This window comes from Nerophis lumbriciformis, linkage group LG06, assembly GCF_033978685.3.
Source record: "Nerophis lumbriciformis linkage group LG06, RoL_Nlum_v2.1, whole genome shotgun sequence".
NCBI lineage: Eukaryota > Metazoa > Chordata > Actinopteri > Syngnathiformes > Syngnathidae > Nerophis > Nerophis lumbriciformis.
In genome coordinates, this window is record NC_084553.2 from 28,164,285 (window position 1) to 28,190,568 (window position 26,284).

General features: G+C 39.0%; 1 protein-coding gene across 2 annotated transcripts in view; it reads left to right on the top strand.

The window, feature by feature from the left end:
- The window catches only part of dhx38 (DEAH (Asp-Glu-Ala-His) box polypeptide 38), a 36,269-nt gene that overhangs the window by 5,622 nt on the left and 4,363 nt on the right, over positions 1–26,284 (top strand). For both annotated transcript variants that reach the window (XM_061964034.1, XM_061964033.1), the window contains exons 6-25: positions 5,583–5,701; positions 10,487–10,560; positions 10,645–10,800; positions 10,880–11,041; positions 11,160–11,267; positions 15,502–15,620; positions 15,743–15,880; positions 15,979–16,165; positions 16,540–16,725; positions 16,812–16,952; positions 17,069–17,179; positions 17,526–17,642; positions 17,764–17,871; positions 17,969–18,081; positions 19,641–19,849; positions 21,171–21,325; positions 21,761–21,916; positions 22,262–22,396; positions 22,690–22,815; positions 26,009–26,104. In XM_061964034.1, coding sequence (XP_061820018.1) covers positions 5,583–5,701; positions 10,487–10,560; positions 10,645–10,800; positions 10,880–11,041; positions 11,160–11,267; positions 15,502–15,620; positions 15,743–15,880; positions 15,979–16,165; positions 16,540–16,725; positions 16,812–16,952; positions 17,069–17,179; positions 17,526–17,642; positions 17,764–17,871; positions 17,969–18,081; positions 19,641–19,849; positions 21,171–21,325; positions 21,761–21,916; positions 22,262–22,396; positions 22,690–22,815; positions 26,009–26,104 — 2,716 coding nt within the window. The remainder of the gene's footprint in view (positions 1–5,582; positions 5,702–10,486; positions 10,561–10,644; positions 10,801–10,879; positions 11,042–11,159; positions 11,268–15,501; positions 15,621–15,742; positions 15,881–15,978; positions 16,166–16,539; positions 16,726–16,811; positions 16,953–17,068; positions 17,180–17,525; positions 17,643–17,763; positions 17,872–17,968; positions 18,082–19,640; positions 19,850–21,170; positions 21,326–21,760; positions 21,917–22,261; positions 22,397–22,689; positions 22,816–26,008; positions 26,105–26,284) is intronic.

The window sequence follows — 26,284 nt, forward strand, 5'->3', positions numbered from 1 at the left end:
GGACTTTGGGAAGGCCATTGTAAAGCCTTAATTCTAACCTGATTTAGCCATTCCTTTACCACTTTTGACGTGTGTTTGGGGTCATTGTCCTGTTGGAACACCCAACTGTGCCTAAGACCCAACCTCCGGGCTGATGATTTGAGGTTTTCCTGAAGAATTTGGAGATAATCCTCCTTTTTCATTGTCCCATTTACTCTCTGTAAAGCACCAGCTCCATTGGCAGCAAAACAGGCCCAGAGCATAATACTACCACCACCATGCTTGACGGTAGAAATTGTGTTCCTGGGATTAAAGGCTTCACCCTTTTTCCTCCAAACATATTGCTGGGTATTGTGGCCAAACAACTCAATTTTTGTTTCGTCTGACCACAGAACTTCCTCCAGAAGGTCCTATCTTTGTCCATGTGATGTCAGATGAAACAAAAATGGAGCTGTTTGACCACAATACACAGCAATATGTTTGGAAGAGAAAAGGTGAGTCCTTTAATCCCAGGAACACCACTCCTGCCGTCAAGCATGGTGTTGGTAGTATTCTGCTCTGGGCCTGTTTTGCTGCCAATGGAACTGGTGCTTTTGAGAGAGCAAATGGGACAATGAAAAAGGAGGATTACCTGAAAATTCTTCAGGACAACCTGAAATCATCAGGGCGGAGGTTGGGTTTTGGGCGCAGTTGGGTGTTCCAACAGGACAATGACCCCAAACACATGTCAAATGTGGTAAAGGAATGGCTAAATCAGGCTAGAATTAAGGTTTTACAATGGCCTTCCCAAAGTCCTGACGTGTGGACAATGCTGAAGAAACAAGTACATGTCAGAAAACCAACAAATTTAGCTGAACTGCACCAATTTTGTCAAGAGGAGTGGTCAAAAATTCTACCAGAAGCTTGTGGATGGCTACCAAAAGCGCCTTATTGCAGTGGAACTTACCAAGGGACATGTAACCAAATATTAACTTTGCTTGCTGTATGTATAATTTTGACGCAGCAGATTTGGTCACATTTTCAGTAGACGCATAATAAATTCATAAAAGAACCAAACTTCATGAATGTTTTTTGTAACCAACAAGTATGTGCTCCAATCACTCTATCACAAAATATTAAGAGTTGTAGAGATTATTGGAAACTCAAGACAGCCATGACATTATGTGCTTTACAAGAGTATGTAAACTTTTGATCGCGACTGTATATGGCTCTCCATACACACTCGCCATTGAGTCGTTCATGTATTTGTGCCCACAAATTAACCCCAGAATGCGGATTTGGTGCTTCTGGGTTCACCCTTGTTTATAAACAAATTATAATGACAGTGTGTGCGTTGTAACTACTTACAACACAGAGCACACCGCATACACTCCTGTTTTGCCAGAGAATACGTAACAGAAGGGCTCTGTTGAGCCAATTTGCGACTTTAACATTACCGTATATTTAGCAAGGAGAGGTATGCATTAACAGTGAAAGAGGAGTGTGTATGGAGGTTAATTTGTGTCTTCATTACAAAAGCTTTTTTTTTCACTCTGAATTTATGTAACTGAATTTTTTGCGTTTGAACTTTGTGAACTGAAATTTTTTACATTAAATTATTGTAAATATTTAATTGAAAATCATTTCCAGTGTTTTAAAGTTCAGTGTAAAAAAATCAATATATAAAAATTCTGTGTAAAAAAATCCATTGTGGAAAAATTTGCAGCTTCAAAATGCAAGACTCACTTCCAGTAAATTAAGACAGAAGCAATCGATCCTGTCTCAGATCCAGCCAATGAGGTGTCATGTTTGAAGTCACTTGACACAGGTCTTGCAAAACTGCATAAAAAAAGCAGTTAACTGGGCTATCTTGTCATTATACAACCTAAGTAACATTTCAATGCGGCCTGCTGGATATTTTCAAACCATAAAAATGATTCCAATGGTTAGAATCTGTACTTTTGAGTGACATACGAAGCTCTGGCATTGAACAGAGTGGGGCAGTATGGGCGGGGCTTGTTTTCAGAGCAAAAAAGCCTGATAGCGATTGTCAAAGGGAGGCAGAATTCGACAGCAAAGTTTGGCAGAACAGTGATATATTGAATATGTGTATATTTTTTACCCTTTGTGTTTATGTTTCGCCGTGTTTGTTGCTCTTGCACGATTATAAAAGCTGTCGATCAAGGAGGTGGTCTGCAGGAGAGCAACGCATATTCTCAATATGCAGTGTTTTATTGTTAATCATTTATATTGTAAATCCCACGTTTTATATTTTTATATACATTCATATAATTCAGTAAAATAACTAAAGTTCATTCCGTTTTTGAGATAGTCTGTTTAGTTTTTTTACTGAAAAAGACACTCAAATGTACATAAAAATACAGAATGTGGGATTTACAATATTAACTATGAACAATAAAACACTAAATATTTAAAATATATGAACATTGTTCCTCTACTGCAGACCACCCGACATCTTTTATAATCAAGCAAGAGCAACAAACATGGCAAAAAATAAAGGCAAAAGGATTAAAAAACATCCACTTACTCGATATAATATTACTGTTCCTATGGTCACCGTAGTGTGTTGTAACTTGTTCATCTATTAATGACCAAACTTTGTCTTGTGAACAAGTTTTTATGCTCAAACATTTATTCCTCCCTCTATGAATGCATCAAAACATGTTGTCTTCTTACCTTTACCTGAACATCATTACCCAGCACTATCTGCTGGTCACATTGTGTATCACAGTCAGTTTAGCTGCATATCATGACGTAGAATGTCACTCAGAAGTGTAGATCTTAACCATTGGAATAATTTCTATAGTTAGAAAATATCCATACAACATGAAATGTTAAAGGCCTACTGAAATGCGATTTTCTTATTTAAACAGGGATAGCAGGTCCATTCTATGTGTCATACTTGATCATTTTGCGATATTGCCATATTTTTGCTGAAAGGATTTAGTAGAGAACATCGACGATAAAGTTCGCAACTTTTGGTCGCTGATAAAAAAGCCTTGCCTGTACCGGAAGTAGCAGACAAGTAGCGTGACGTCACAGGTTGTGGAGCTCCTCACATCTGCACATTGTTTACAATCATGGCCACCAGCAGCGAGAGCGATTCGGACCGAGAAAGCGACGATTTCCCCATAAATTTGAGCGAGGATGAAAGATTTGTGGATGAGGAAAGTGAGAGTGAAGGACTAGAGGGCAGTGGGAGCGATTTAGATAGGGAATATGCTGTGAGGCGGGTGGGACCTGATATTCAGCTGGGAATGACTAAAACAGTAAATAAACACAAGACATATGTATACTCTATTAGCCACAACAAAACCAGGCTTATATTTAATATGCCACAAATTAATCCTGCATAACAAACACCTCCCCCCTCCCGTCCATATAACCCGCCAATACAACTCAAACACCTGCACAACACACTCAATCCCACAGCCCAAAGTACCGTTCACCTCCCCAAAGTTCATACAGCACATATATTTCCCCAAAGTTACGTACGTGACATGCACATAGCGGCACGCACGTACGGGCAAGCGATCAAATGTTTGGAGGCCGCAGCTGCATGCGTACACACTGTACCGCGTCTGCGCATCCAACTCAAAGTCCTCCTGGTAAGAGTCCCTGTTGTCCCAGTTCTCCACAGGCCAATGGTAAAGCTTGACTGTCATCTTTCGGGAATGTAAACAATGAAACATCGGCTGTGTTATCCGGCACAACACTTAATCCAATCAATCCAATCCACTTTATTTATATAGCACATTTAAACAACAAAATGTTTCCAAAGTGCTGCACAACAATATTAAACACAATTAAAACAATATAAAATAAATATGATTAAAAACAATTTTAAAGGGTAAAACCAATTAAAACAGTACCGGGTAAATAGAAATCAAAATTTTAAAAACACAGAGGACAACAGAGGACCACACAACTCGCGTTAAGGGGTGCATTCTACGGCAGAGGTGCGTTATCCGGCACAACACCTGCCGCAATACACCGCTTCCCACCTACAGCTTTTTTCTTTGCTGTCTCCATTGTTCATTGAACAAATTGCAAAAGATTCACCAACACAGATGTCCAGAATACTGTGGAATTTTTCGATGAAGACAGACTACTTAATAGCTGGCCACCATGCTGTCCCAAAATGTCCTCTAAAATCCGTGACATCACGCGCAGGCGTCATCATACCGAGACGTTTTCAGCAGGATATTTCGCGCAAAATTTAAACTTGCACTTTAGTATGCTAACCCGGCCGTATTGGCCTGTGTTGCAATGTTAAGATTTGATCATTGATATATAAACTATCAGACTGCGTGGTCGGTTGTAGTGGGTTTCAGTAGGCCTTTAATCATGTTGTATTATGCCAAGGTAGCCCTGTCTACTGCCTTTTTTATGCTATTTTGCAAGGCCCGTGTCACGTGACTTCAAACTTGACACCTCATTGGCTCGTTCTGAGACATGCTCGATTGCTTTAGTCTTGATTTGCCAGAAGTGCATCTTGCTTTCTGAAGCAGCAAATTTTTCAGCACGGATTTTTTTTACACTGAAATTTTTCACAATGAAATGTACCGGTACTGAATTTTTATATATAGAATTTTTTACACAGAATTTTTATATAAAGAATTTTTTTTGCAGTGAATTTTTATACACTGAAATTTAAAACACTGAATTTAATTTCAATGAAATTGTCAGCATAATTTGATGTAAAAAAATTAAGTTCACAAAATTCAAACATAAAAAATTCAGTTACATAAATTAAGTGCCAAAAAAGCTTGTAATAAAGACACAAATTAACTTCCATAAGTGTGTCTTACGTCACGAAAGCGTACACAAAAGGCGATCTATTTGCTGTGTCAGCTGAGATCCTCTCCCTCTAAAAGCCCAGAGAGCATGCATATAACTATGTGTGGAATGGTATGTTTGTTGCTTGTTTCAGTAACGCAGGAACAGCAGCTTCATGCAACACAGAAACCTTTTTTTCAACTCTGCAGGAGTTTCGCTCCTTGACTGTAACACTGCTAGTACTTTTGTCTGTACTTCCGACTTTTTACCACTAAGTCTTCTGAGTAATCTAGTTATTCTACATGTAACAACACACAGAAAAACTCCAGGGGCAACCTAACCTTTCATCACTTTCATAAGTGTTAGAACTTGAAGACACAACTTAGATGGACTCTTCGGTCAAGTGGCAACACTTTTTAAATATACCGGTATGTAAACCATTAGTGTTCAAAGTGTGGCCATGGGGCCTTTTGTGGAACACAGCTTTTTAATTGACCCATAAAAACTTTGTAAAAAAAAATAGACAAAACAACTATCCAAAATAGAAATACAGCGCGAAAGGGCTAAGTGTAATGAGAAAAAGCTCATAATCAAAAATCAAGTATTCATAGTAAAACAATTGGATTTTATTTTTGGCCGAAAATCGTGCAGCCCTTGTTTGATTTTTTTTATTTATTTTTTTTATTCGGCTGTGTTGATGCATACTGTATTGTGACATTGGGTATATCACTTTATTTATTGACATTGTCTGCACTCTCACGTAAATGTAATTTGCACATATTCCCTGAAGCTAATGCAGTGTTGTCGCTGTTGCTCTGACTTAGGTCAGTGAGAGGCCGTTATCCTGATGACACACCTCTGCCCACTCCATCCTACAAGTACAACGAGTGGGCCAATGACAGGAAGCATTTAGGCTCCACCCCTCGTTTATCTCAAGGAAAAGGTACTGTCACTGTGGTTCCCCTTAGCTGGACAGCACTGAGAGGGCGGGGCGGGATAGAGACTACACACAGTAACATTTCACAAACTTTCAGAAAAAGAAAGAACAGAGGACTTTAAATTAGTTCTCAGTCTAAATTAAGATGTCATTGAATTATTGCGATTACTTCTACTTAAAGGGACTGTTTGCAACTTGTTTAAAGTTAAATTTTTCCACAATAACAGAATATATTTAATAGGTAAATGTCTATTTTTGTGACAATCAGAAAGTTAAGCTTGGTGAAACACGCACAGATCAAATAAAAAAAATGTGTTACACTGAATTTATTTAACTATATTTTTGCATCTGAATTTTGTGAGCTGAATTTGTATGCTGACAATTTCATTGAAAAAAAAGTATACAAATTCTGTGTAAAAAAAAAATCAGTGCTGAAAAATGTTCTGCTTCAAAAAGCAAGGCTCACTTACGGTAAATTAAGACGGGTTTGAAGTCATGTGACACAGGTCTTGCAAAACAGCATAAACAAGGCAGCTAACTGAGCTACCTGGGCAAAACACAACATAATTAACATTTCAACGCGGCCCGCTGAATATTTTCAAACTATAGGAATGATTTAAATGGTGAGAATCTGCACTTTTGAGTGACATATGAAATGAAGCTCTGCTTCATGCAGACCAGGCACGAACAGAGCTTGTTGACAGAGCAAAAAAGCCTGATAGCGAGTGTCAGACCAAGGCAGATTTTTACAACAAAGTTCTGCAGAACAGTCATATTTTTACAAATAAGTAGTTGTTTTTTACCCTTTGCATATAATGACATGATTACATGACATATAAAAGATGTCTATGTCTTGCTTTTTGAATCAGCAAATTGTTCAGCATGGAATTTTTTTAACAGTGAGTTTTTAGACACTGAATTTTAAAACACAGAATTGTTTTTAATGAAATTGTCAGCTGTTTGATGTAAAACAATTCAGTTCCCAAAATTCAAATGCAAAAAATTCAGTAAAATAAATTCAGTGTCCAAAAAAGCTTTTGTAATGAAGACACAAATTAACATCAATATTAGCTTTAATTTGCCTCCACCCACAAGAGATATCTTAGTTTATGAAAGAATTAAAAAACGGATGCAATGGGCACCGTGTAGAGTTCGAACAGGTAAGCAAGACCATAAATCACTCCAAACACCGTCGTTGCGCTGTGGCCTAGTACTGTTTTTCAATGCGTATGCGTATCCTGGAAGTTTGTACTTGGAGAGAGCGGGTCACAATGATCGAACGCCAGCACCCTCTAAAATCTGTATCATTCATTCATTCGTTTTTCACTATAAACACAAAATAACAACTTGTTTTTCAATATTTGGTTTCAGGCCAAAACGAAAAAACAATAACACGTTGCTTTTTCCAATTTCCGATTTTGTGCACAATTGGAAAATGGCCAAAATGAATAATGGGCGATATTACTTATTTTTTGCAAATTCAATTGAGGGACCAAGTTTATCCGGAAGTAGTTTTAGGTGGATTTGGGCTTGCAGGAGAAAAAAAAACATAGAAAAAGACAGGAGGACTGATGTCTAAATGAAGTTGAAGTTATGGGATGCCTTTTTTTTTACCTAGCCAAACATTGAAAATGTTGTATATGCAGTACAAAAATAGAAATGTATGCATTTTTAAACAATCCATGTTTGTCTGGATATAGCCCTGATATTCGGCGAAACTCCATATGGAACAAGACATTATGTTGCACTACCATTTCCTTTTAAAGAGATAGAAATAAGCGCCTTTTTAGCATTCCAGTTCAGATTTTTTATGTTTCCTTTTTCAGATATTTATCCACATTTGTTACTGCTACTTTGAGTGATTCTAAATTCACTCTTTATATTGTGTAATTAACAAGGCCCTTAGGTACCTGCTGCCATTAATCAATCAATCAAAGTTTACTTATAGCCCTTAATGATAAATGTCTCAAAGGGCTGCACAAGCCACAACGACATCCTCTGCTCAGATCCCACATCAGGGCAAGAAAAAACTCAACCCAATGGGAACAAATAGAAACCTTGAAAGGGACCGCAGATGTGTGGATCCCCACCTGGGTGACCGGTGCAATGGATACCAAGTGGATACAGTTAATAATGTGAAAGTCAAGTCTATTGGAAGACCAGCAGGGGATCATATTGAATTGAGACAAGTCAGCAGCGCAGAGACGTCACCAACTGATGCAAAGAGAAGTGGTCCATCCTGGGTCCCGTCTTTGAACAACTAGCGCTTCATCTGTGGAGGTGTATCCGTGGTCATCTGATAACCTCTCCATGCAGAAAATGGGGGCAGAGCAGAAAAGAGAGACAGCAGATCAACTGGTCTAAAAGGGGTCTATTTAAAGGCTAGAGTATACAAATTAGTTTTAAGATGGGACATAAATGTTTCTACTGAGGTAGCATCTCTTAACTGTTACTGGTAGGGCATTCCAGAGTATTGGAGCCCGAATAAAAATGCTCTAAAGCCTGCAGACTTTTTTTTGGGACATTTCTAGCCAGGACATATGGTACAATACAATCAGCAAGATAGGATGGAGCTAGGCCGTTTAGTATTTTATACGTAAGTAGTAAAACCTTAAAGTCGCATCTTAAGTGCACAGGAAGCCAGTGCAGGTGAGCCAGTATAGGTGTAATATGATCAAACTTTCTTGCTTTTGTCAAAAGTCTAGTGGAAGGTTATGTAACTGCACTCAAAGGCAAACTTATTATTTGCAGCAACGAAGCGTTTTTTTGTTACCATTTAGATAATAATAATAATAATAACTGGGATTTATATAGTGCTTTTCTAAGTACCCAAAGTCGCTTTACATGTAGAACCCATCAATCATTCACACCTGGTGGTGGTAAGCTACTTTCATAGCCACAGCTGCCCTGGGGTAGACTGACTGAAGCGTGGCTGCAATTTGCGCCAACGGCCCCTCCGACCACCACCTATCATTCATCATTCAATTCACCGGTGTGAGTGGCACCGGGGGCAAAGGGTGAAGTGTCCCGCCCAAGGACACAACGGCAGCGATTTTTTGGATTGTAAGAGGCAGGGAGCGAACCTGCAACCCTCAGGTTTCTGGCACGGTTGCTCTACCCACTACGCCATGCCGCCCCAGATGAAGTGGACAACATTCCCACGGCACACTAGTGTGTTGTGGCACTTTCATGTTGAAAGAATAAAGCTAAAATGATCAACTACATCATTAAAATAGAGTAGTATTGCAATATACTGTATAATGTAATCATAATGATAATACATTTAATTTATATAGCGCTTTTTTAGATGCTTAAAGAGCTTTACAGTGAGAATTAAGAAACTGTTATTCATTCAGTCCACATTCACATATTGATGTTGGCGGTCATATGTGTTACCAATGATGTGCAGGTTTAGGTATTAATGTAGTGTGTGGTTTTCAACCAGTCTTCTTAGTAGCATTTTTCAACTGTAACCATGTTTTTTTTTAAGTATAAAACAATATATATATATATATATGTATATATATATATATATATATATATATATATATATGTATATATATATATATATATATATATATATATATATATATATATATATATATATGTGTGTGTGTGTGTGTGTGTGTGTGTGTGTGTATATATGTGTGTGTAATTAATATATATATATATATATATATATATATGTATATATATATATATATATATATAATGTGTGTGTATGTATATATATATATATATATATATATAAATGTATATATATATATATATAAATGTATCTATTATCTTCATAAGATTATTGTACTTTGAGTGACGTAAATGATTGTGATCTGTGATTGCCGCTAAGCCCGCCTTTTTTGTGAACACGCTCATCATGACACGATTATGTGTATCAAGGTATTATCCAGTTTTGTATTTATATTACATCTTCAATATTTGGTTAGTTTAAAATAAAGACATCCCATAACTTTAACTTGATTTAGACCGCTCGAAGGGACAAGCGGTAGAAAATGGATGGATGAATGGGTCCTCCTGTCTTCTGCTATGTTTGTTTACCTGCAAGCCCAAGTCCACGTAAGACTTCTTCCGGGTAAACTTGGTGTGTCATTTGGATTTGCAAAATTAAAGTTAAATTGTCTGTTATTCGTTTTGTCCATTTTCCAAGTGTGCACAAAATCGGAAATTGGAAAACCTTTTTTTTGTTTTGGGTCTGGAACCAAATCTTGTAAAAACAAGTTATTTAGTTTTTATTAGTTTTAGTTTTATATTAAAAAAATATTAAACAAATGATACCCAGATTCTCTAAACACCTTCGTAACTGTGACATACAGCAGGTTTTAAGAAAAAGAACAATGTATAGACCTGTATTATATTAAATGTTTTGTAGCACCGAGGCGCTAATGCTATTTTGAAGCTTTACTGCAAACATGCCGAAAGTAATGTTCAATAACACCTCCGTAATCGCAGGCTTGCAGACACGTATTAATGGCTTTCAATTTTAGCTATTGCAAATGGCAAGGTGCAATCAAACACCAGATTTCCAAACGTCATCATCTACACTGCAACCAGACTGTTGAGTATCCTTAAAATACTACTTTTGAGATCTCATACTATATAAAAAGGAAAATAATATAACTTGACTTTCTTGAGGGTGCTGCAGTGCCAGTATTTAATACAGGGAAATCCTGCATTACATCATTAAACAATGGCATAAGGTGAACACAAAGAGACTTTCAAAATCAGTTTATCTCGAAAGACCTCTGCTAAAGGTCCTTACTTTGTTTACTTTAGGTAAAAAAGATGGTGAAGGTGGAATTTCATTTGAAAACAGGGATGAGAAAGAGCAATGGGAAGAAGATCAGAAGGTAGGAGTCAAGATCAATCGAATACAGTATGTTCCCTTAAATTGCTCATAGTCCCCATTAACCTTTTTGACCTACACTTTGCAGCAAGCAGACAGAGACTGGTACATGATGGATGAAGGCTATGATGAGTTCCACAACCCTTTTACGTCCACATCTGATGAGTATATCAAGAAGAGAGAGCAGATCCTTCAGAAGCAGACTCAGAAAAGGATATCTGCTCAGAAACGTCAAATCAACGAGGTAATTATATTCTATTGCACCGCGAGTGTGGAGTTTATATTGTGTGTTATGTTTAACAAGTACGTTTCTCCGTTAATAGGACAATGAGCGATGGGAGACCAATCGTATGTTGACCAGCGGTGTAGTGCAGAGGTTGGAGGTGGATGAAGACTTCGAGGAGGACAATGCAGCAAAGGTTCACCTGCTGGTTCACAACTTAGTCCCGCCATTCCTGGATGGGAGAATTGTGTTCACTAAACAGGTATAGTAAGGTTACAGTAATAAATCCAAAACAATGTTGAGCAATGTATACATTTATTTAAGTAAAGAGTTTGTCCTAAATGTTTGTTTGCCTTTGTGCATTTGTCCTGTCGCTGCAGCCAGAGCCTGTCATTCCTGTGAAAGATGCCACCTCTGACATGGCCATCATCTCCCGCAAGGGCAGTCAGCTGGTTCGTAAACATCGTGAACAAAAAGAACGCAAAAAGGTAGGATGGTTAATTTAAAACACAACAATTGCCGAAAAATGTATCACATTCATAACACATCATAAACGCTACGCTCTTGAACACTTTCTAAACTATTATGTAATTCTAACACATAAAATAATGTTACTTAAAAATGTTGATAATGGAAAATTAGCTGTGCGGTGAAGACGGCAGTGGCGGCATGACTCTTGTGTTCTTTTGAGTAAAGAACAAAGTTATGGAAAGTTATTGAAGTCTTTTTAATAGACACTGCTGTCCTCGTCCTTATATTCCTTTTAACCTCCCTTATGTAGCAAAATGAAGATTCAGATAATAGCTTGTTATTAAGCTACCTTGTTTAGCATAGCAAATAGATTCACCTTTTTAGGTAAGCATCTTCCTCTGGGGCTTGGATTCAGTGCCAGAAGCCTGAAGCCCGCATTGGTCTGTCTGCGCACAGCAAATCCGTGCCTTGCACAAAATAATTTGTACCGTATTTTCCGCACTATAAGGCGCACCGGATTATTAGCCGCACCTTCTATGAATTACATATTTCATAATTTTGTCCACCAATAAGCCGCCCCGGACTAAAAGCCGCGCCTACGCTGCGCTAAAGTGAATGTCAAAAAAACGCTGCGCTAAAGTGAATGTCAAAAAAACAGTCAGATAGTTCAGTCAAACTTTAATAATATATTGAAAACCAGCGTTCTAACAACTCTGTCCCAAAATGTACGCAAATGTGCAATCACAAACATAGTAAAATTCAAAATGGTGTAGAACAATAGCAACATAATGTTGCTCGAACGTTAATGTCACAACACACAAAATAAACATAGCGCTCACCTTCTGAAGTTATTCTTCATTCGTAAATCCTTCGAATTCTTCGTCTTCGGTGTCCGAATTGAAAAGTTGGGCGAATACGGGATCCAAAATGGCCGGTTCCGTCTCGTCGAAGTCACCGGAGTCAGTGTCACTGTTGTCCAGCAGTTCTGTGAATCCTGCCTTCCGGAAAGGTCGGACCACAGTTGTGACCGAAACTATCTGCCCAGGCATTTACGATCCACTGGCAGATGTTGGCGTATGTCGACCGGCGCTATCTGTCCGTCTTAGTGAAGGTGTGTTCGCCTTCGGAGCTGTGTGAAAAAAGCCACCCGGCCTCTTCGCGTAAACTTCCCTTAACCACTCGCTCATCTTTTCTTCATCCATCCATCCCTTCGAGTTAGCTTTTATGATGACGCCGGCTGGAAAGGTCTCTTTTGGATGGGTGGAAGTTAGCATGGCAAGCTAGAACCACAGTGAAGGATGACTCCTCATTCCCTGTGGAGCGAATATTCACCGTACGTGCTCCCGTTCCACAGTGCGGTTCAGTTGCTGTGAAATACGGTAGTAATCCGTGTGCGGATGGAGAGATTGCGTCTTTTTATGAACCGGATCGTTTTGTAGGAGCCATTTTGTGGTCTTTACAGATGTAAACAGGAAATGAAACGTACGGTGATATCCGCGCGTTTTTTCTTCTTCTTCCGGGGGCGGGTGAAGCGCTTCCTGTTCTATGGGGGCGGGTGAAGCGCTTCCTGTTCTATGGGGGCGAGTGCTTTCCTTGGCGGTTGCTTGCGTAGAAGAAGAAGCGCTTCCTGTTCTACCGGGAAAAAAGATGGCGGCTGTTTACCGAAGTTGCGAGACCGAAACTTTATGAAAATGAATCGTAATAAAGCGCACCGGGTTATTAGGCGCACTGTCAGCTTTTGAGAAAAATTGTGGTTTTTAGGTGCGCCTTATAGTGCGGAAAATACGGTAACCTAAACTTTAAACACACTAAACATAACAAATTATTCTGTGTGATTTTGCAATGCAACTTTGTGAGTGACAGGTGACAACAAGTGGCCACAACAGATAAAACAATATTCTTCAACAGTATTCAATTATTATTACGTCGGTTGAGACGCTTTAAGGAGGACAAGATGTCTATCAACCACTTCTATCGAACAAAACACCAAAATATTATTCGCAAAAAATGCAATCTTGCAAAACTGGCCAAATTTTGCCATAAAAAAACCATGCCAAAACCAACTTTGTAATCTTTCATATCAACAGCAGATTCTCATCTCTCTCTCTCTCTCTGTCTCTCTCGCGCTCTCTCTCTTTCGTCATAATACAACTTAAGTAACATAGTTAAAGTTTGCTCATGATATAACAAATGTGATCAATGAAAGCGGTACAACTTATCTCCAAAGTAGGACCCCCACCCAGACATACAATACTAGTACATAGCTCATGAAAATAAATATTTTTTTGGTTATTTTCACTGCTAGCCCGCCAAATCACATATACAGTGGAACCTCAATTCACGAACGCCTCTATTTGTGTTATTTTCGGTCTACGGACGTTTAGATCGAGCCAAATATGCCTCGGTGTGCGATGCATGTCTGGTTGTACAATCACTTCATTCATTTATTTATTCATTGTGTGTGTCGCTGGAAACTTTACAAGGACTGCCGTTTTAATGACATTGCTTCCTTTAGCACGCTATTTTGAAGAGGCGGGGCCCCACATCACATCCTGCTTACATATTTGCAAGGGGTAGAAGGCGGCGGTGGCGCCAGTGGCACATGGTTTGGCTCACAAATATGGAAGAAACAAGTGCACAATTGCAACCATTATCAAAAAAGGATGTTGCTGACTTTGCCGAAGGGATTACATATCTTTGCGACGACGGAGAGAAAGTGCAAGACCAGGCCGAAGAGCTGTTGTTTTTGTGGATAAATGAGAAGCAGCTAGCCGACGATAGCATTTCCGAGGCTATCATTTGAGAGAAGGCTCGCCATTTGTATGGCAACTCCCATCCATCCACCCATTTTCTACCGCTTGTCCCTCTCGAGGTTGCAAGGGTGGCTGGAGCCTATCCCAGCTGCATTTGGGCGGTAGGCAGGGTACACTCTGGACAAGTCGCCACCTCATCGCTAGGCCAACACAGATCGACAGACAACATTCACACAGTAGGGTCAATTTAGGGTTGCCAATCAACCTATCCCCAGGTGCATGTCTTTGGAGGTGGGAGGAAGCTGGAGTACCTGGCGGGAACCCACGCAGTCACTGGGAGAACATGCATACTCCACACAGAAAGACCCTGAGCCCGGGGATCAATCCTAGGACCTTCTTATTGTGAGGCAACAACACTAAACCCTGTTCCAACCTGCTGTATATGGAAACTTGATGTCCAAAAATAACCATGCTGGAAACAAGCAAGAAAGGACAATTTAAGGCAAGCCTCAGGTGTCTGGAAAACTTTAAAAAGAGGAGCCGTCATCCACATCGTTGGTGCACCATAGCGAGGCTGCTTAGACAAAGCTGCCGCTTCAGGGATTTTATTGGATGAGGGGGGATTTCTACCTAAGCAAGTTTTTAACTGTGACAAAACCGGACTTTTTTGTAAAAAATATGCCAGAGGGGGCCTTTATTACAGCAAAGGAGAAAGCAGAACCAGAACAAAAGCCAATGGAGGACCGGAGTTTGTGCTAACACTAGCTGTGGCTGGAAAGTGACCATAAGCATGTTTACCACTCCCAGACTAGACTGTTCTACAAATGCCACAAATATTCAAGGAGACAATGTAAAAGGATTTTCCTTTTTTTTTTTTGGTAGCACCATGTTTGGTAACATTATGGAGTGCTGCGCACCAAAGGGACTTTTGTGTGCGTGCGGACACATTGACAGTTAAGCTGGGTGTTGTTGTTGTGTTTGGATAAATAAAGAAATTGTTTAGCCATTACCTGCTGTGTACGGTGTCACGTGGGCAAAGCAGCTTCACTTCTGAATAGACGACTTATAATATTAAATAGATGTTATGATTAAACATGTACTGTATATAAAATACCTATTTTTCTAAATTTAAATAATATGTGATACACTGAGACTGTAGTACAGTAAGTTAACCACAACGAGGTGAGGGACAACTGTAGAATACATGTAATATACCTACAATAATCAGATAAAGCACCAAAATACCTTTTAATTTGAGATCTAACTCATTCACTCACAATCCTAAATTTTGTGTTAAAGAGGTTACCGTAACCCTTGTTACAAGATATTATGTTGTTGTTGTTGTTGTTGATATTGCCAGTATTTGCACTACCTAATCATGTCATTAAATAATAAATAAAACTAAACGGTCATTTTCCCAGTAACGCTTTAATTAAAACTGGTGCATGCAACAAAGAATGTTGAATCATGTTTAATGACATGATGAATATGTTTTTAGGCCCAACACAAACACTGGGAACTGGCAGGCACTAAGCTGGGGGACATCATGGGCATCAAGAAGACGGAAGAAGGTGCGGGAGAGCAAGAGGTTGGCGAGGATGGCAAAGTAGACTACAAGTCAGTCTAGCTCTTTTAACTGGTTTATGCTGTAGTTTTACCCACACAATTGTAACATCCATCTATTCTACCCTTTGTCTTCATTCAAGTATTTTTTTTTATAATCTCTCTTTACATTATAGAGCAGAGCAGAAATTTGCCGATCACATGAAAGAAAAGAGCCAAGCCAGCAGTGAGTTTGCTAAGAAGAAAAGCATTTTAGAGCAGAGACAATACTTGCCTATCTTTGCTGTCAGGCAGCAGCTTCTTAACATCATAAGGTATGCTTAATGACACTTCATACCACTCAACGGCTCCAAAACCTTCCACATCTTTCACTGAAATTACATGATCAACTGTGTCTGTCTGTGTTTTGCAGAGACAACAGCATAGTAATTGTTGTTGGTGAAACGGGCAGTGGGAAAACCACTCAGCTGACCCAGTATCTACATGAAGATGGCTACACCAGCTATGGCATGGTGGGCTGTACACAGCCCCGCCGAGTGGCTGCCATGAGTGTGGCCAAGAGAGTCAGTGAGGAGATCGGCACCAACCTTGGAGAAGAGGTGAGGCAGATGAACTGACTACACACTTGGCTATAAGGTGTAGATAGAAATATCACAGTTTACGTTTTTGACTTGTTTAATTTGGATTTGTCCACATTATTAAATCATAAAATGAAAATGTATCTACCAAAAATATGAATTACAATGTAAGGCTGCATTTACCAGTAACTAAAACAAATATTGATTGCTGACATCAATGCCTTTGTTGGCACTTTATTTCCAAAGTTTGGATGGATGATATACAGTGTAAAACTGCATATCAACTGAATTGGTTTTGGTAGAATGTTGACATGGAAATTGATAATTGATTATGCTAACGCCAATAAACTTCTTATTTCAATCGATAAAAAAAACTGCAATCCTATGTGACGCAGGTGGGCTACGCAATTCGTTTTGAGGACTGCACTTGTGAGAAAACAATGATCAAGTACATGACAGATGGTATTCTGCTGAGAGAGTCACTGAGGGAATCTGACCTGGACCACTACAGTGCCGTTATCATGGATGAAGCTCATGAGCGCTCACTAAATACTGATGTGCTGTTTGGCCTGCTCCGTGAGGTCTGTTTGTATTTCCCAGAGCTTCTCTACTCTGAATACCGGTACATGATATGAAGGTTTGTTATTGACATGTCTTTTTCTATTAGGTTGTATCACGACGCACAGACTTGAAACTCATTGTCACCTCTGCCACAATGGACTCTGACAAATTTGCATCTTTTTTTGGCAATGTACCTATATTCCACATTCCAGGAAGAACATTTCCTGTTGACATATTATTTAGCAAGGTATGTGTTATTGGGCATTTGCTCCTTTGTTCCATAATTGTTACACTTCTATTACCTTTCAACACCATAATTGCTGTATTTTTTTGCAGTCATTTGTTCTGTTTGTTCTTGTTTAGACTCCTCAGGAAGACTATGTGGAGGCAGCAGTAAAACAGGCACTGCAGATCCACCTCAGTGGGTTGATGGGAGACATCCTTATTTTCATGCCTGGTCAGGAAGATATTGAGGTAAGGTACAGGGCGAGGCATATTGCCTATTTAATTGAATTAAATGCAATAGAAGAACATTTGACTTTAAAGTTATCAAGATCTTTTTTGGAAGACCACAATAATAATCATTTTGCTAGATTTATACATCTCTGACTGAGCAAAACTAAGTATCATTTGTACGGGCAGAATTTTAGATACAATAGGATGAGGTGGCGACTTGTCCAGGGTGTACCCCGCCTTCCGCCCGATTGTAGCTGAGATAGGCTCTAGCGCCCCCCGCGACCCCGAAGGGAATAAGCGGTAGAAAATGGATGGATGGATAGGATATTCTGTTATTTATTAAGATATAATCTTGTTCTCATAGGTGACATCCGATCAGATTGTGGAGCGATTGGAGGATTTGGATAATGCGCCTGCTCTGGCTGTGCTGCCCATTTACTCTCAGCTACCCTCTGACCTCCAGGCCAAAATCTTCCAGAAGGTTTTTTTAATTTATTTTTCATCATATTGCATAGTTTGGGTTACCTAAAGGAGTTTCCCTTATCAAATAACCTGTTGTGTAATCATCATTAGTGACAAATCATGTTCTCCACCCTTTTCAGGCTCCAGATGGAGTTCGGAAATGTATTGTTGCAACAAATATTGCTGAGACTTCCCTCACTGTGGATGGGATTATGTTTGTTGTGGATGCAGGATACTGTAAACTTAAGGTACTCCGAGCTTCCAGCCGCCTTACAACTCTCTGGCTAAAAATATATTGTATTTCACAATTGTGATGAGCCTTTTGTTTTATGCACATATTAACAGGTGTTCAATCCTCGCATTGGAATGGACGCATTACAAGTGTATCCCATCAGTCAAGCAAATGCAAATCAGCGTTCTGGCAGAGCAGGGCGTACAGGACCAGGACAGTGTTACAGGTATTGAATCCTCCTCTCCATTGTTTTTTAAAGCAAGGAAACACAAATTTTACTGTCAAGAGATTTTACTTGACTATTTGTTGACTGACAAACACGCATATTGCAGTACATTTTACATTGTTAATGCCCAATAAGGTATGTCTTCATGAATATAATAGTCATATGATAAAGATCACACAAATTATAGTCCATTATTTGTCAACTAATGCTACAATAGAGGTGTTGGAACAGGTGCTTGAACCTGAGAGCATGCTTAATTTTTAGCTGTGACTTCTGCTATATGCACTTAAAAGGGACCTAATATGCAAAACCAACTTTTCTTACCTATTGGTACCGCTATTTTTGTATTTGGAATATGCATAAGCTCCAAAAATTTGAAATGAAACCATGGAGTCGTGCCGTTCTTCAAACTTACTCCAAACAAGCTGTTTTGGGTTTGCACAACTTGTGATGTCAGCGGATATATCCACATACGGTCAAGGTTTACTAAAAGAGCTTTGCACAAGTTCGATAAGTTGTAGTCGATAAGTTCCTTATTTTTCTCTATCATCTTGTTGTAGGGTCGACTGACTCTTACACGCACATGCATCCTCCGCTGTTGCGATTTCTAATAAATAATGATAAATGGGTTATACTTGTAGAGCGCTTTTCTACCTTCAAGGTACTCAAAGCGCTTTGACAGTATTACCACTTTCACCCATTCACACACACATTCACACACTGATGGCGGGAGCTGCCATGCAAGGCGCTAACCAGCAGCCATCAGGAGCAAGGGGTGAAGTGTCTTGCCCAAGGACACAACGGACGTGACTAGGATGGTAGAAGGTAATACAAATTAGTGTATAGTTCGAACTCTGTCAGTAGACTCAATATGGAGGCGCTAAAAACTACAACATGGCTGACGCGGAGAAGATGCAATCAAAGTGCAGGCACGTAAATAAGATTGCCCACCAAACGGCGCATACTTAAGAGACTGGTATGAAGATGGTCTTTAACCTGCTTGGACCTGGCATCCGCATATGTGGGCATCACATTTTTAGTTGTGTGGACCACGATACAACATTCTCTACAAGACCCTGGTTTCCACTTTCAAGGACATTATACTGCCATTTAGTGGTGGAGAAAGAGTATACCACCTCACATGTTCGATTTAAGATGGCATAAAACAACTTTAACCTTTTTTTGTTTATATACTTACTGGGTTCCAAAGAGCCCACACAGCCATGATATATTAAAAATGCATGCCACTCAAGATTTCAGGTTTTATGACACTAAAACATGATCTATTCAAAATTTTGACCAAAGAACCACCATTACATGTTATATAGACCACAAGGAAGTATTTTAAATGTAGGAAAACTATCATAATATGACCCATTTAAGTTGCAATCTCAACTTGTTACAAAATGAAATGCCACGCAGCTTTTACTCTTTATTTACACATTTACTAATGTGTTAGTGTTACATACTATGCAGCATATGCTCATACCTAGTCAAGAGCTATAGTCAAGAATGATTACCAGTAATAATAATATATTCAACCATGTCTCCCTAATCAGGCTCTACACTCAAAGTGCCTATAAGAATGAGATGCTAACCACCACCATACCAGAGATACAGAGGACCAACTTGGCCAACGTAGTCCTGTTGTTGAAGTCACTCGGTGTTCAGGATTTGCTTCTCTTCCACTTCATGGATCCGCCACCTGAAGACAACATGCTTAACTCCATGTACCAGCTCTGGATCTTGGGAGCTCTCGATAACACTGGTGGGGACTACACATTCAATATACTGTAGCTTAGTTGCATTTTTCTTATTGCTGGTATTCCAACAAGTGATTTATTCCCGGAAGGGAAGAAATCGGTTGAAACAGTTTGTACAGTCGAAAACAACGCAAGCATAGGGCATTTTTCTTCAAGAAAGGCTAAATGGCGCCTAGTACCCATTGATAATAGACGCTGGCTTAGCCACCACACGCATTCTTTAAGTCGGCCGTGACATAATTTTGAATCCAAACAATTAGATTCTGTTGGTCTACTTATGTTGTGGCCAATTAATTAAATAATAGTAGTTGGTGTAAAATACTCTTTTTTTTACATTTAAAACAATTAGCTTGATTAGTACAATCATTAATGTAATAATAATAATTATATTTTTTACAGTCCTTAAAATATTAGCAAATTGAAGAAAGTGTCATACATTCTTTACCTTGATTTTGATTAAGTATTGAAATGTTAAAGTGGAGTCCGTGATAAACGGTGACATCTAGTGGTGAGATTACAGACTTGTCTCCAACATAATAATTATCTCATGCCATCCTATTTCCATCCTTAAGTGATTGGTTTCTTTAAATTATTTATTATGATATTTCAAACACCATGTGTTTGAATTTGACTTGGAATTGGTGAAGCATGCTGAACTAGTACCGTTAATGATTGTTCTTTAGCTCCCTAGTATGAAATTCAATCATGACTGTTTTGTGTTTTAATGTCTTTTATTATTTCTCCCTCATTGCTGCTTCAAAGCCCCTACGTCTTGTCACTGACGAGTCTGGTATAAACATAGAGTCTGCAAGCAAGCCTAGATGAGCTAGTTGAAGGTTTAGTCATTGGAGTAATTGCCTGGTAACTGATGCTGTGTTTGATTCGACTGCTCTGGCCTCATTTCTGTCTCATCCTTAGCCAGATTCCAAGGGATTTAGGGATTTGTGGATAAGGAGGTACTTTTGATGATTCCCTGTATGGTGTGTTAACAGCAGATTATCGCTGATTAAGCCTTACCTGCCCCAACTCGGCAGCTCTGCTTCCCTGCTTCTCCTCTGTGTAAGCTTCTCAGACATCGTCGTCAAATCATTCAAATCAGAACAGCCAACGTTTTTTTTCTTTAATCTCACTCCGTTTTCTAGTTCCGAGTATTCTGCAGTGTTAGCTCATCCCCCTCTTGTATGCTAAAAAATAAGTCTGATTATTCCGTTTTCCAATGTTTAGCATGCTTTTGATGGAAAACAGTCTTAAAATTGGTCTTGTCCCACGTTCACATGTCATAAACTTAATCATTCTGGAAGTGTGACTTCCTGACTATGCACTCAGGTTCCTTGACACCAACCGGCCGTATGATGGTGGAGTTCCCCCTCGACCCAGCCCTGTCCAAGATGCTGATTGTGTCCTGCGATATGGGCTGCAGCGCTGACATCCTCATCATTGTTTCTATGCTGTCTGTGCCAGCAATCTTTTACAGACCTAAGGTTTGAAACTGCAGTTTTTTGTTGTTGAATAATTCACCTATTGCATGTAAACTTAGTCCAAAAGTGGCATTATTGGACAGAAATTGAAATATGTAGCAGTAATTGTCTCAAAGTGGTTGTCCAATCAGATTCCACTGTCATTCCATACGCTTCTTACAGCCACTAGAAGGCTCATTTGCATAGTACAGTATCTGTGGACTCTTATAAGTCCTGGTTGATCGACCAGCATTTCTCTCTGTAAACACTCAACACCTATTAAGTTGTAGTTTTGATTACACCTCATTTAGTAGTTATATAACTCTTTTGCAGTTTTAAATGATAGCCTGCAGTGGATGTTTGTAAAATAATTTGTATTTTTTTAGTAATAAATAAAGTTAATCTAAAACTGCTTACTACTATATCTATAGCTTGTATGTGCGTTTGTGCTATATGTAGGGCCGTGAGGAGGAGAGCGACCAGGTCAGAGAAAAGTTCTCCGTGCCAGAGAGTGACCACCTGACATACCTCAATGTCTACATGCAGTGGAAAAACAACAATTATTCCAGCATCTGGTGCAACGATCATTTTATTCACACCAAGGCTATGCGAAAGGTTAGACTCCCACTTATTATGTGACAATGAAGGCACACTGACCTCACACACAAACACTCTGCTCAGGTTCACAACAAATCGTTTTCCTTTGTGTACCGGTAACACAGTACAGTTTGTGATGACATTAAAAAGCTGATCTAAATGTAGAAAATGAATTCTGTAAAGATTTTACTATGCTCATTTTTCAAAGAAGTCACTTTTGTAGCAACCAGAAGAATTTTGTAAAATAATTAAAATATAAAATGCAGAAAAAATGTTTATAAGGTGTTAAAGAGACACATTATCTTAATTACTGTGAGAACATTCTAGCAACATTGAATTATCAAATATGTGGTATTGTGACAGGTGCGTGAAGTGCGCTCTCAGTTAAAAGACATAATGGTGCAGCAGAGGATGAACCTGATATCCTGTGGTTCAGACTGGGACATCATCAGGAAATGCATCTGTGCTGCTTACTTCCACCAAGCTGCCAAGCTCAAGGTACTTTGGTTCTTTCTCATCAGGTGCAACAGCTTTAATTTTGCCAAATTTACAGCAACCATGATTACATAGTGCTGTTAAAATGCCAAACCATGATTCACAAGTTGACTTAAAATATGACTCATGATCAGTTGACTTTTACTTGCTCCTTAGATTTATGGCAGAAAGACAAATAAATTCCACTTTACCTTTGATGAAATAGCAAATACACTTCATATCTACTCTTCCTGGTTTCTTTGTTTGACAAATATGCACATTATTTGCTCTAATCTATATAATGTCTTACCTCCTAGGGCATTGGTGAATATGTCAATGTGAGGACTGGCATGCCATGTCACCTTCACCCAACCAGCTCCCTGTTTGGTATGGGATACACACCCGACTACATCATCTACCACGAGCTTGTGATGACCACCAAGGTGAAACCTCTCATCTCATAATGAACTCCACAGTGTATAGAACTACTTGACTTATGATGATTCTAATCCGATTTTAACACACTTCCCTCTGGTCTAAAAAATATGTATTGTGTATGCTTTGGTGTAAATTTTGCCCCGGTCACATTTTTTTTTTCCAAGTGTGTCTGTCTGCAAATGAATGCCTATGCCACGCCCCTGTACACTGTTGAAATATATATTGAAGACAATCATCACAACTATGGATGTAATAGTACACGGTATAGTGATAAACCGCTGTAAAATTCCAGATGGTTAGTAATATGGTTTGAATTTTTAATAACCGAAAAAATGTCATTTATTAATGCATTTTAAGCAACACTGATTGAAACAGAGTTGCAGCAGCGCATGCGCACTTGCGCCATTTGACTGTAGAAAACATGGCAGCAACTCCATGGACCTTGCTCCTGACATTTTCCCTTCGAGTAAACGATGCCAATCGATTTTTTTTCACTCCATTTCACTCTTCATTTCCATGGAGTCTCGGCGTGTGTTTAAGAGCGCACTGCTGTTATTAGATGGCGACAGGTGTGGACAATATTGGAGACAGACACATTTGTCCCACACAAAAAATATACAGCGGAGGAGAAAAATATTTGATGTTGCTATCATTTTCTCCACACACCGTCCTTCACTGAGCTGCTGTGACTGAGAGTTTCCATGCAGCAGGTGGGGAACGTTGCCACGACTTGTTTATAAAGTCTTGCCGTTTGTTTACTGGGATGGTCACTCGTACTTTATTTAACTGCTAACTTTGTCAGTGTTACAAAAACATCAATACGAGCTAAAATGTTATGTGATCTCATAGTATTGAACACAGGCAGTGAAGCGGTAGAAAATGGATAGATCGATAGTTAATTCCTATGACATATTTCTGCTCAAACACTTAATGGATCTGTCCCAATACAGCATGTACATATACATACATTTAGTACTGTATATGTCCATGTACACAAAATGTGCATAACTTTAAAAAAAATACTTCTCTCTTTACCTAACATAATGAATAATTGTGATTAATCGTGATTTCAATATTGATCAAAATTAATCTTTATTATTTTAGCCATAAGCGTGCAGCCCTTTGTGTAAGAATAGATCTTATATATGAACACTATTTTAACCATATAGACAAAAAGTGCAGTTACGTCTTATTGCCATCAGGTGCCATCTTGCAAAATTCTTACATGTGTTTTTATTTATCTCTTATAAGGTGCTATCTTGCGCAATTTTCACATTCATTTGTTATTATTTTGTTTCTGCTGTATTACTATAATGCCTGCACATTAAATTTTTACTTGAGGTACATGAAACAGTGTTGACAATAATGTTTCTTCTTCTTAAGAAATCATTTTGAATATGTTGAAAGGGATAAGCGGTAGAAAATAGATTGATGGATGGATGTTTGTGGTTGTTAAAATATTTCAGTATAAGTATTACTTTTAAAAATACCACGATGATAATGATAACCCTAATAATTTTGGTCATTTGAACCGTGATAAGACATTTTCATATGTGACATCCCTAATCACAACTAGACATTGTCGAAAATAAACTTCATAGCATGTCTCACTGCATGTTGAATATTGCAGTTATTGTGTGCATGCCACGGTTAGATTGATTGATTGAAACTTTTATTAGTAGATTGCACAGTTCAGTACCGTATTTTCCGCACTATAAGCCGCCCCGGGTTATTAGCCGCACCTTCAATGAATGGCATATTTCAAAACTTTGTTCACCTATAAGCCGCCCCCGGGTTATAAGCCGCGCCTACGCTGCGCTAAAGGGAATGTCAAAAAAACAGTCAGATACTTCAGTCAAACTTTAATAATATATTACAAACCAGCGTTCTAACAACTCTGTTCACCCCCAAAATGTAATGTGCAAATGTGCAATCACAAAAATAGTAACACTCAAATTAGTGCAGAGCAATAGCAACATCAATAACTCAACGTTGCTCGAACGTTAATGTCACACAACACACAAAATAAACATTTAAAGCTCACTTTCTGAAATTATTCCTCATCCATAAATCCCTCGAATTCTTCTTCAGTGTCTGAATTAACAAGTTGGGCGAATACGGCATCCAAAATGGCCGGCTCCGTCTGGTGGAAGTCATCAGAGTCAGTGTCGCTGTTGTTGTCCAGCAGTTCCGTGAATCCTGCCTTCCGGAAAGCTCGGACCACAGTTGAGACCGATATATCCGCCCAGGCATTTACAATCCACTGGCAGATGTTGGCGTATGTCGTCCGGCGCTGTCTCCCTGTCTTAGTGGCGCAGGTCATCTTGTTGCTTCCTCTACCTACGCACCATTTATGTTCAATTCTCTTGCTGCTGCTCTATTTCCGTGTTCTACTGCATGACTTATTGCCTTGAGTTTGAATTCTGCGTTGTATGCGTGTCTCTTAATAGGAGCCATTTTGTGGTCTTTACAGATGTAAACACACAAATGAAATGAAACGTAATATCCGCGCGCTTCTTCTTCTACGGGGGCGGGTGCTTACCTTGGTGGTTGCTTACAGTAGAAGAAGCAGCGCTTCCTCTTCTACGGGGAAAAAAGATGGCGGCTGTTTACCGTAGTTGCGAGACCTAAACTTTATGAAAATGAATCTTAATATTAATCCATATATAAAGCGCACCGGGTTATAAGCCGCACTGTCAGCTTTTGAGAAAATTTGTGGTTTTTAGGTGCGGCTAATAGTGTGGAAAATGCGGTACATATTTCGTACAATTGACCACTAAATGGTAACACCCAAATACGTTTTTCAACTTGTTTAAGTCGGGGTACACGTAAATCAATTCATGGTAAGATAATCATAATACCTAAGCCATGTATGCAGCCGACAGTCTCAGCAAAGTGGAGAGAGCAGAGAGAGGAGGAGGCAGGTAGAGAGCATGTGCTAGAATGCCCTTGCCCGTCACATTGTGATGTCACGAATTGCCCACTGTTAAAAAAAATACTCCATAACACAGCGTTCAGAGGCATCCAAAACTGCTTGCAGCCTCATGTCCGTATGCATGAACATTATAATTTGATGTGTTGGCATTGTTTAACACGGGTATCCACCTAACATTTGTAAATCAGAAAAGAATAAACTCATCATAGGTCTCATCTAACATTTTCTGTGTGGGTTTTCAACTCTTGTGATTTGTCTTGTAGGAGTACATGCAGTGTGTGACTGCAGTGGATGGAGAGTGGCTGGCAGAGCTTGGACCAATGTTTTATAGTGTCAAACAAGCTGGAAGAAGCAGACAGGTAAGGCCATACAAACAGTTTCAGTGCTAGTTGTATTTCTAGTCTGTTTCTGAAATTATATTCTGTTATTCTTTATAGCTCTTGCTTTCATATTTGTGCATTAGTTTGGATATAAGTATTGATGTTCTAATTAAATAAAATCAATCAATCAGGACTTAGTTCCTCCTCAGTTTTATCTCT